The sequence below is a fragment of the Protomyctophum bolini genome, assembly GCF_963924005.1.
Source record: "Protomyctophum bolini genome assembly, chromosome: 15".
NCBI classification, from domain to species: domain Eukaryota; kingdom Metazoa; phylum Chordata; class Actinopteri; order Myctophiformes; family Myctophidae; genus Protomyctophum; species Protomyctophum bolini.
In genome coordinates, this window is record NC_137876.1 from 10,615,275 (window position 1) to 10,627,754 (window position 12,480).

The window sequence follows — 12,480 nt, forward strand, 5'->3', positions numbered from 1 at the left end:
TGGGAGTGGCGTCTGTCTGTACACCTACTAGGTAGGTAGGACAAGACAATAATAAGATTAAAAGACATTACAATACACAGTGCACATTCAAATGATACATTGCTTAACGAAATGACAGTCACGACCACAGGTCACAAAATACCACGTTTATTATTAAATAAGCAACCCACAAATATCTGAATTAAATAGTAATTTTTTGTTTGTTTTGCTCATTTATCTATTTTGCATTTGTGTCTTTCTCATCTGGTGTGTGTGTGTGTGTGTGTGTGTGTGTGTGTGTGTGTGTGTGTGTGTGTGTGTGTGTGTGTGTGTGTGTGTGTGTGTGTGTGTGTGCGTGCGTGTGCGTGCGTGTTGGTGGGTATTGATTTACGTGTGGTAAATATGTTATAATGTTATACCGGTATGATACATGTGAAAAATGTATCAATAAAAATAATATAGGGCCTACATAAAATATTTAAGTCTGTGTCTGTGTCTGTGTTTTCATTGCTATTTCATTCCCCCTCCCCACCCTGAGTCAGTCAGTCAGTCCCTTCCTGGGTCCCTGTCTGTGACTGCAATGGATTCAGGATGTCCTGCACTTCAACCTCATAGTGCTTCCTCAGGCCCTTCAAATAGATGCGCAGGCTGTCAGGATCTAGTCTGGAGTTCCTGGCAGCCTGCAGGAGGCGAGTGGCCAGGTGGTACACAGCCCTCTGCCTTTGGGTTTCTGGATCACTGTGATGCTTTGCCTGGAGCACAGGAGAAATCATATATTTAAATAAAAGGGGGGGAGATTTCAAGTGCTTCTCAGATATCAGGCAAATATCACTGTCTAGTCATTCTAGGGACACAGGTAGGCTATATTTGTTACATCTAATTGTCAGAGCACTGTGGCTCATTAGTTACTTGTACATTGATTACCCATTGTGATTTGTCAGCTTGTAGATCTGCTATTTTCAGCAAAGACAAAAGGATTGGTGTACAGGGACAAAGGAAGAGACCACAAGTCACCACATACACAGCCAAAGTTTACAAAGTATTGAGGGTTTTAAGTGGTTAAATGTCTGAAAACACACATTTAAGATTAATGTAGACAATATGTAGTCAGGTGTCCCTTGCTTCATCTCTCTCTCTCTCAACTAAGGGGTGCTTGGCCTGAAAAATGTTGAAGCCTCTACATTAAATATCTCCCCTGAAAATAGCCCAGTGTATTGGTGATTGGCAAATGTTCACCCCAGGGGTTAAAACGGTTAAGCTGTTAGCCACACTGCAAGTCCCTCTGCATAAGAGGATCAGCAAAATGCCCAAACTGTAAACATGATTTAAAATGTAGAGAAATATACCATACCAATAGCTGCTGGCTGACTTTAGAAGCAATTGCCTTTGCCTCTTCGACAATGCTTGCAGGGAGTGCAGTCATCTCTGCTGCTTTCAAGCCTAAAAGAGAAATAAATGAGGCAAATTGCTTTCAGTGACTGACTGCCACAGTGTAGTAGTAAGTAGTAACTGCCTGTCTGCATCACTTTGTACCATAATTTCTTTCCTCCGAGCATCCTCGACTCAGCAAGTATGTATAGACCACACTCTCAGTGCCAGTGTCACTGGAGCGTGTGTGCTGAACCTCCATGTGCTGGTTCTCAATGTTGGGATAAAGTGTCTCAAGTTGGCAGAGCTCCAGGTAGTGTGTGGCGAACAATGTGAAAGCCTGAGAAAGGTAGGGGAAAAAGCACATACATTAAAGACTTCCTTACATGCATACCCTATCTATAGCCCGTATCACACCACATACTCAAATAGTTTGCTTATATCCAAATGTTGACCAAAGAGGTGTGCAACAATATGCAACAATAAAGTGTTGCCTTGGAATGTCATCAATCATCTTTTGATGAAGACAAGTGAGTCAGTATAGCATGACTACTCTACCCTGAGGCTGAGGAGGAACTCGCAAACCGCATGGCAGATTCCGATACCCTCCTCTGCGCTGGTGCCACGTCCCAACTCATCTATGATGATTAGAGATCTGTCACTCACATTGTGGATTATATAGGAGACCTTTGGGATACAAACAGAAATGTATACATTTACTATAATTCACATATTATTAATTCATAATGTGAATTATTTAAAATAAGTTAGTGATAAGAAGCCCATGTGTGAAACAAAACACACCTCCTTCATTTCCACCATAAAGGTAGAAGAGTTGGTCTCAAAATCATCATCTACCCCAATTCTGGTGAAAATCTGATCGGCTACACGGAATGAGGCATACTCTGCTGGCACGTAAGAGCCTGAGGAAAATATACAGATCACAGTTTATGCAGTGATTGACTCTAAAAATGAAATCATGTTACTGTGACCCACTAGGGTATTTTAACCACTTTCAACCTTTCATCCCTATTATCTTCATCTACAAGCTGACAACATGTTGTGGGTGCATTGTGAGCGGTATCAGGTACCGTCGCGGCGTCGCCCATAATCCATCTCGCCCTCGCTTTTTCCACCGACCTCATGCCGACCGCTCGGTGTGGTGGTTCTTGTAATCTTTATTTTACTGAGAATAAGGTTAGAAATACATTTAGGGTTAGGCATCGTTCTACCAAGGTTAAGGTTAGGAATAAGGTTACGTTTAACCGTTTAAGCATAATTTACTTACCGGTAAAGTTACTATTTTAGGTTACTGAGCAGTTTCGCTGGCTGTATGCCGGGGCGAGTTGGTAAATGGGCGACTCATTTGGTATTCTTGTGAGCTTGTAGATCGGTTATTTTCATTATTTGTAAAATAGGTTAAATCCACATTGTTACTGATGTCATTATTATGCAATTTGTTAGTTTTATAAGTTTATTATTTTCTAAATATATATATTTATATAGATTTTGGAGTTTAGTTCCGTCATTTCCGGTGCTATGCCCATATATGGTTTTAGTCTGCGATGGTTCACAATCATTGTTACACTTCCGTTCTGTAGAGATGCCGGGCGGTTTGTTTGCAGCGTGTCACTGACCAACAGGTTTGTGTGCAACATACCTATCTGAGCCATGATCTGGCACAGTGCCACCTGTTTGAGGTAGGTGGACTTGCCACTCATATTGGGTCCAGTGACAATGACAAAGTTGCTGCCCTCAGAGATATAGCTGTTGTTGGACACAGGCTGTTGTCCAGCGATGTGCTCCAGAATGGGGTGACGGCCCTGCTTGATGGCCAATGTGTCTGTGAACTCTGGACGAACTGCAGGAGAAAAGAGTTCCCATGAAAAATGTTGGATCTTGTAAAAAAAAAAGATTGATAATAGTTTATAATGGTATCACTTAGATGGCACATACTATGTAATAAGACCCGTCAGGCTCTTCAAGTAATAAGGCCAGTTCAGCATTAAACTGTTAATGCTCACAGCTATAACATCTATACCACAGACAACAAGTAATTACTTTATTACAGTAAGAGAAAAATATCAAAATAAAAGAATGATTCCAGGAAGATGTATATGCAGAGGAATCAGTCAATTAGATCTATTGGCAGGGAGATTTGCGTTGTAACATACACTTATGTAACAAGGGTGTCTGAGTACAGGCTGGCTGAGGTGGTTGTGGGGGCAATTTACATCACTCCCTCAGACAACAGGGTGGGCAATTAATTCTAGACTTACCATAGTCTGAGATGGAGCATGCATTGGCAAGAGACTGCAACATGTCCAGCATGGATACAGCATCAGAGAGCTTATAGAGGCAGTGGATGTGCTCATGGACAGTAGTAAGTAGTTGACATATCACTCTGTACAGAGAGACAAGTTAGGTTAGGGTATAAAGATGGTCAAAAGAAGACAAAATAGCCCAATACTTTCTAAATAGCACCCTCTGCTGGAAATAAAACAAACACATTCCATTCATGTTGCTAGTGCATTCATTGTAATGCATGTCATGTTGTTGTGTATGCCTGTGAGCCATTAGCTCATAACTACTAGTACTCACACATAAGACATGTGAAAGATCTCCCTCAGGGCCTCGTCGCAGCGGTCGTTCATTTTCATCAGGTCTGCTGTGGTGAAACTGTAGTTGTTCTTGTGCTTGGTAACCTAAAGCATTGGTTCCCAACCTTTTTACACTGAAGTACCACATCAGAAGATATTTGGCACTCCAAGTACCACCATAATAACTGATGTTAAAATACAGAAGCGTATACCTGCCCTTTTTGTTCCATTCCTAAGCCAATAATGCTGCTGCTCTGGCAAAACTCTTCTATTCTATAAAATAAAACTTCTATTAACGGCTAGGTCTGCTGTCATGCTCATTTCAGCACGGCTGGAGAGCCTATTTCAACCAATTGCTTGGTCAGAAGAACTACCTGTAGTAATATAAATATTTCATTCCACTTTTGTCTTTTTTCTCCTTTTTTGGGAGACTCCTCTGTGTACCACCAGAGGGGGGCTCAAGTACCACTAGTACTAAGCAAACAAACAAATAAATACAATAGAAAGTAAGTACATACTGTAATTCCTTTCTGGATCATAAAAACGATAAACTAGGAAACACTGGTTTTATTACAGCATAAGATTTGAAATACTGTAAGTAAATGAATGCACTTTATTTTAATCAACTTCTCCAAGGATCTTTGTCTTCATCAGTAACAGTTTATTTTTTTCCATACCTTGATGAACTCGGCTGGGAGTTTCCCACCAGGTAGTGTCCCTCCCTCAAGCTTCACCTGAATGAAGAAACCTCGAGCAGTGCTGAAGCTGGTACGCATCGGTAAGCCATACCTCTCTGCCATCTGGTCGACAAGCCCTGTGGATCACACCATTGATGATAATTTGTGTAGGTGATGTTATCTACACAAACCCTATAAATGAAGGATAAATATGCACTGTCCAGCACAAGCACCTGCAATGTCATCCACTATTTCAGTGTAAGCTCGCCGGGCAATGTCTAGGAATTCATTGATGTTGGGGCGCACAGCGTAACACTTCTGAGTGCGCATGTTGAGGCTCCCCTTCATGTAGCTGGTGTCGTCATTAATCACTGTCTTGATCTGCTCTAAGATCACATCAAATCTGATGGTGGATGTAGAGATCCAGCAGGTTAAGTTTTTATAAGCCTGTAATGATCTCACTGCAGTACACAATTAACTTCTCAAAGGAGGACTAACTTGGACATACAAAGCAATACAGTACCTGTTGTCTTCCAATGAGGAGTTGTACGCCTTAAGCAGAGCAGTGTTGCAGTTTTTCAGCACTGTCTGTTCAGAGCATAATGTTTTGTTCACAAAAGTGTTACCCACAGGCATGAATGCGTATTGCTTTCTTGTGTTGCCTTATATTTTCGAGGAGAAGAAAGTCTACTTTATGCTGTTCATGGTTGTAATAATAAAATATAAACAATATAGGTATAAGACAAATACCCTCAGTGGTGGCACCAAATCCAGTGTGTGCTTCAGCTGAATGATATGTGTAATCTTTGCTTCAGCAACTTGAACCTGTACATGAAAAGTCAAATTACTTCACCTGGACAGGTGAGCTAAGAGACAATGCCCACACCACATTGTTTAAAGTATATTATTCATCCAAAGTTCAGACTTCAACTTATATTACTTCACAGGTTTGTTTCCAAATGTAAGAAAAGTGGGTGAAATTCGTATAAGTTCCCATCATTTGCAGTTTTTAATAAAGGGGAAAATAATAGAGATATAAAGAAAATAAGGAAAACTGGACTTGATTGACTAAGAGTAAGAATAGAAATTATGTTGATAAAAAATAACAGTTTAGCAGCAAATGTACAGGCCTTTTTTATACACACATGTAAGAAGATTTAGTTTGGTTATCTATTCTAAACTGTTAACTTATTGTTCTTATTATAACAAGCTCGCTTAATAGGGATGGCAATCATTTTTCAAAAGTTTATGTACTGTACATACCGTTTCCTGCTTTGGTATCTGGACAAGGACAGAAAGCAGTTGATCTATATCAAGGAAATGACCTATGGCTGGATAATGGTGGAAAGGAAACATACATAATCAGATTCATATGTTGTGTCCAACATAGTCCATTCTAGCAGTACTTGCACTTTACCATTCTTCAGACCAAAGAAAAGCTCCTCCTCTTGCAGCAGCTCTTGTATGCTGTCCAAGCGGATATTAATGGTATCCACATCAAGCAGGGGCTCTAGAATATTGGAGCGCAACCTTCGACCACCACCGGGAGTTTTGGTGTAATTAAGCACCCCTAAAAGTGTATGCTCACTCCTGCACATATACAAACAGACACACAATACCGTCTATTTTTATACTACTGCAATACATAAACATAGTTTTCACCGTCTTCACCTTGCTTGCCCAGTTGCCCACTTACCTGTGGTCCCTGTTATTGATCACCAGCTCCAAATTAGTGGCAGATGCTGAGTCGATCATGGCAGTCTGTTCACTCCCTTTAAAGTTCACTTTCAGAGACTTGGGAGCGTAGACAGAGTTCTGGATGAACTCTAAATATTTTACCAGAGCAGCTGCAGCTGCCAGGCAGTAGTACCTAAATAAACCAATCAAATTGTGACATTCTGGATGTACATTTTCAATACACCTACTTAAAGGACCATACCAGTGGTCTGGCATGTTTAGCCTTATATTGATTATGACTCACAGTATAATTTACATTACATCCAAACACTTTCCAAAGCATACAGTTTGATTTTCGTGGAGGCCAATGGATTCCATTAATAATAGTATGGTACGAGTATGGATTGATTTGAAAATAGTACCTGGAACAAAGATTGATTTAAAAAATAAATTCAAATTAAGTCCATTACTTAACTGCAACATAGCTGCAAAGATATTGAACCAACATTGACTGAATAATTGAGGTTTATTCTGAGAAGATGTAAACAAATGTGAAATCTAAAAATAAGTTCAATGGTCTATGTTTACATACAATGTGAATCTGTGTGAAATGTGAATAGACATGGACGTGTATTGACATTGGTATGGTCCATTAAGCATTTAATTTAAATAATTCATGATTTAAGCGATTGTGAGATTATTACTAAATTCTCTGTAAACATAATCACACTTACTTAGTTTGCACTTCCATGACCACAGTGCCAAATTCTGGTGCACACAGCTGCTGAATGTACTCCAGTCCATTCCTTTCATTGAAATATTTCCTTTGGATAGGAGTAAAAGCTACACCCTAACATAAGGAAATGTTACATCAGTCCAACAGGTAAAAGACACCTTTGTTTTGGAGATTATTTTAATGGAGTTGGAACAACAGATGTTCAGGAGGTGGAGAAACACACATTGACCCTGCCCTTCACGCCACTCTCCGCCCTCCACACCAATCTACCTGTCCCTATTTATACCTGTCCAGTACCACCCGGAATCCTCCACGTTTCGCCCGCCTTGCTGCGTCGCACACTAGCCGCCTTCCTACAGGCTTCTCGCATCCCACCCCCACCTCCATAGTAGCTCCTTCCCCCGCTCAAAAGGAGCTTATCGGCACTAGGAATACTGCATTCACTTAGCCAAAGTGGAACAAACGATTAAAACAAAACTCTCTCTCCTCCTCAGGTTCCTGCTGGGGGGTGACTGTCCATGCACACCGTAAGACGAACGCCATACGACCTCCTCCCCAAAGACCCCAGGGTCGGTGATCCCCCTGGAACCTACACACCCGAACTCATTCAATCATCCCTCCTTTCCTTACTGTCAATAAATCCTTTAAATTAGAACCCGGCAACTACCGCCCTATTTCTATTCTAAGCTCCATCTCGAAAGTGATGGAAAAAATAGTCTATGAACAGGTTGAAAAGTATCTTGCCACTAATAAATTGTTGTACGAGTTCCAATCTGGTTTCAGAACATCCCACTCCACTGACACATGCCTTCTCTATTTGAGCGACCACATCAAACACGAGGTGGATGCTGGAAAATACTGCGGCATGGTCATGCTGGACCTCCAAAAGGCTTTTGACACCGTGAACCACTCCATACTGGTTAACAAGCTTAAAGCTATTGGTTTTGATAGCACATCAGTGAGCTGGATGCAATCCTACCTGGAGGGGAGAGAACAGATGGTGGAAGTGAACGGAACACTGTCCCCCCCCTCCCAGTGAGCTGTGGCGTCCCACAAGGAAGCATACTAGGGCCTTTACTGTTCCTAATATATGTAAACGACATGACTTCAGCTTGTGACTGCAACTTGTTCCTGTTCGCAGACGACTCAGCACTGCTGGTCTCTGACAGGAACAAACTGCAGGTTGAAAAGACCCTCAGCTCTGAACTCGGTAGAATCTGCACCTGGCTCGCTGATAACAAACTATCCTTACACCTGGGAAAAACTGAATCCATTCTCTTCGGATCAAATAGTAATCTCAAAAAGGCAGATGGCTTCTTGGTTAGAGTTGGTGACGATATTATCACACGGAAGGATCAAATTACCTACCTAGGTTCCATCCTGGAGGCCAATCTTTCCGGTGATAAGATGGCCACCAACGTAATCAAAAAAGTCAATCAAAGAACAAGATTCCTCTACAGGATCTCCTCACTGGTCGACAAAAACACCTTGAAGACCTTAACAGGAGCCCTCGTACAAGGTTTCTTTGACTATGCATCCACCTCCTGGTACCACAGCACCTCAAAGGCCCTTAAAACAAGGCTCCAGACCTCCCAAAACAAACTGGTCAGGCTCCTACTTGGCCTCACCCCCCGAACCCACCTCACCCCTGCCCACTTTGACAGGCTGGGATGGCTTAGGGTCGACGACAGAGTACAGCATCTTGCAATGGGTCTGGTCCACAAGATTAGATACACCACCAAGATACCCATGTACCTGTCTAAATTAGGAATGCACCGAAAGGGAAATTCTTGGCCGAAACCGAATACCGAATATAAGAAACAGTTGGCCGAAAACCGAATACCGAATATCCGAATATATTTAATATTATATATATTTTTGCCTACCATTGCTGTCATTAAAGCTACCTGATTTATGGTTATGGCAAAACTTAACTTCAATAATAATCACTGTTAAGGGTCCATAAAACATTTATTCAGCTCATTTGAATGCATTAATTGCATACACTATTCGGTGATATAATTTCTGCCTATTCAGGCCGAAACCGAATAGGCCGAAAATGCTTTTTTAGCCATTTTCTGCCGAATATTTTCTGCGGCCGAATATTCGGTGCATCACTAGTCTAAATACTTCCTTAATGTAAACGAAGTCCACACCCACAACACCAGAGGGAGTGCAACAAACCATGTACAACCCAGATTCGGCACAAACAAGGGGCTAAATTCTTTTCGCTCCTATGCGACCAAAATGTGGAACGCCCTACCAACAGTCATTAAGACATGTGAATCCCTTGGCTCCTTCAAAACTGCTCTCAAAGGGCACCTACGGATGGCTGCAATTCGAAACTGGCCTCTGTAAAAGCTGAATTTTTATCTGGATTGTACTATGTTTTTGTATGGACGTGGTGTTGGGTGCCTGCACAATGCACATATGCACACATGGCATCAACGCATGGTGTTGTGTGCAGGCGCCCTACACTCTGTCTTTGTACTATGGATTGTACTATGTTTTTGTATGGACGTGGTGTTGGGTGCCTGCACATATGCACACATGGCATCAACGCATGGTGTTGTGTGCAGGCGCCCTACACTCTGTCTTTCGTTTTCTTTTATCCCCCTGTTCCCCTCACTGTATATATATATTTTTTTTTCCCTTTTCGCTTCCTATATGATGAATTCCTGTTCTGTTCTTTAACTACATAGAAGTGTCTATTTGTTTGTCTCTAAATGTTTTGATGAATTGAACAATGTGGACCCTGTTGTAAACAAGTGTAAGGCTTAATTGGGTCGTCCACTCACAGTTAACAGTCTTTGTATTGAGTTTGTGCTTGAAATGTACTGTAATTCTGCAAACTGTTAATAAAGATTTCAATCAATCAATCAAAAGACCTCCCCAACGGTGTGTTTTCTCCAACTAGTGAAATACAGGCTAATGAGGCTGTGGCTATGTTGTATTAATACCTGGAAGTTCTCTGTGATGAGGTTGAACAGCTTGGTCCCTTTCCCCTTCTCACTGGCTGTGTCTGGCATCAGTATTTCCAATGGCACCAGGATATGAAGCTTGGTGATAGCCTGTGCTTGTATAAGATGATTTACTTACTCATTTACTGGTAAAAGATGACTAGATGACTCTGCCACCAACTTTTTATGTATGATTAAAAGCCTGTCATTTAGGGATGCACATTACCTTGACATAAGTCCCTGTGTCTGCAAACTGAGAGAGTACAAGCTCTGGACATTTCAAGTTGATACTGGCCATGCCGATCTCTCCTCTGGCTAATCCACGCCCTTCAACAACTGCTACTATCACTGAGGCACCAGTGGCTGTTGAACAGGAAGAAGTTGCTGCAGGAATAAAAAAAGGAAGAATCACAATTGATGCATATTCTGTTTTTCACAGTTGAGTTGACACACATTCTTTCAATGGTTATATCACCAGTATGTTCTGTCAGTGGTGTCCGTGGAAAGTGTGTGCCTGCAGAACCGGGCGTCTTTCTGAATCTTGGAGTTCCTCCATGGCTGCGGAAGCAGGAGCTACCAGTACCAGTAGTATTTGGTGGGACTGATGAAGTGGTGGTCCAGCAATCCGGTCTGAACCTATGGTTGAATTGACCTATGTCAGAGAGAGAGCATAGACATCATCAAGTATAGAGCAGACTCAGCAGAGTCAGAGGTTATAGGCAGACCACTCCATCAGCCTGTGGTATAGGGAATATAATATCACATTTGTGATGTGAGACTAGATTTTTTCTGTGATTTTAAAAATGATAGACTAAGGTTGGCAATATTTTTAACTGAAGGCTCAAATTGTGACTAAAATCACAACAGTTTGTTCACATGGATAGATCATGTTGTCCTTGCTCTATAGCTAATATGGATTTCATTCTGTTTTTTTAATTGTACATTTCACTCTATTGTTAATTATTTATTTAGATACATAAATGGAGAGAGGGAGCAGGGAGAGAGCCCGGCGCGCGCGCGCGCACACACACACACACACACACACACACACACACACACACACACACACACAGTTGGTGCCCAGTTGGTTTTGGTGCCTAGTGCCCACTTGCCACTTGACTGGTTACCATGGAGAATGATTGATTGATTGATTGATAGATTTCAAGGCTCTAGCAGTGATTCTCAACCCGTTTCATTTCAAGGACCCCCAAATGAACCACCTGCAGCCATTTGTGTACACTACAGATTACAGACCCATAAGGGTCCATTTGTTTCCATTTGTACACTCTCGGAGACGAGTTACAGACCCATAAGGGTCCATTTGGTTCCTAATTATCATTTAGCTGGGGACCCCATGGAACTCTCAGTCTCAAGGAGGACCCCTGGGGAACCACTGAGCTAAATAATATAATTCGTAGGACTGTATGCCTACCTGCAGCCATTTGGCTAGTCGAACTTCTTGGCGTGACATGGTTGGAGCTGTTGGGACCATTTTCTGAACTATGAAGAGATGAAGATGAGGATTGTGGTCCGGTGGTGATGGTGGTAACCGGTGCCGTTTGCACAGGCGACACAAAGCTTTGGAAAGAGTCTAACGACGAGTTACCGCCTGGAGTCACCTCCTCTGTACTACTTTGAATAGGGAACATTTTATAAATCTTCAAACGAGCGAACCGAACCCAAACGGGCCAATAAAATACGTAGGCCTACAAATGTTCTGTCAAGTCTAAAAACAGAACAACATCGCTTGTTGCTGTTAGCAAAGATGGGTAGCCGTAGCCGTACCGGCCTGCACTGCACACATGGAGCCACGAGCCATGCAGTCGCGCGCCAAACAACGCTGATCTACAACTCCTTCTCCTTCCGTGGTGGGGTGGAAAGCCTGCTGACGAGGTAAACTTCTCAAGAAGCATGTGAGCTGCTGAGCTTGGATATATGATGTTATAATGCTGCTGCTATAAAACTTCATACATGCGATGAAAGTAATTAGCATGATTGATTTAATACATTTCCTATCGTGGCTCAAATACATCATTTAGGTGATATAAATGCACATGCAATTACACACAAAAACGTCAGCCTGTGACATTGCCCAATGCCCCTGCTCTCACATTATTATTTATCATTTTTATATCTCTGTATTAGGAATATTATGAAATATGATCACAGGCATTTTAATTTCTAGGGCTATGACCAGTGCTGTTGCGCTGTTGCTGTAGTGCTACTTTTAGAAGTGGGGGGACACGTATGCATGCAGGGCAGGCAGACGCACTATTAAAACATGCAGGCGTGTGTAGCCTTTAGAAACAATGTTTACATTTCTAAATTGCTTATCGTATCTATAAAAGTAAATGACAGTCAAAAAACGTATTTTTGGGTCCATATAGCTCTAATGCAACGGCAGCAAAGGGCAGTTTCAAAAAGGGCCTAGTTCTTGATAATTGGCAACAGGAAGGAACCATCAGAAAGAAGGAAGTATGACG

At 41.8% G+C, this 12,480-nt stretch overlaps 1 protein-coding gene across 1 annotated transcript; it reads right to left on the minus strand.

The window, feature by feature from the left end:
* Window positions 1-521: 521 nt before the first annotated feature.
* msh4 (mutS homolog 4) lies at window positions 522-10,310 on the minus strand (the record flags this gene model as incomplete). Its single annotated transcript, XM_080784209.1, has 18 exons — window positions 10,224-10,310; window positions 9,998-10,108; window positions 7,036-7,151; window positions 6,321-6,494; window positions 6,042-6,214; window positions 5,888-5,955; window positions 5,375-5,449; window positions 5,148-5,212; window positions 4,858-5,027; window positions 4,625-4,761; window positions 3,949-4,052; window positions 3,627-3,751; window positions 3,008-3,208; window positions 2,152-2,270; window positions 1,906-2,034; window positions 1,513-1,687; window positions 1,331-1,419; window positions 522-731 (listed from the first exon to the last, which is right to left on the minus strand). The coding sequence occupies exons 1-18, from the start codon at window positions 10,293-10,295 to the stop codon at window positions 522-524; spliced, it is 2,313 nt and encodes a 770-aa protein (XP_080640335.1). The 5' UTR covers window positions 10,296-10,310.
* Window positions 10,311-12,480: the final 2,170 nt, after the last annotated feature.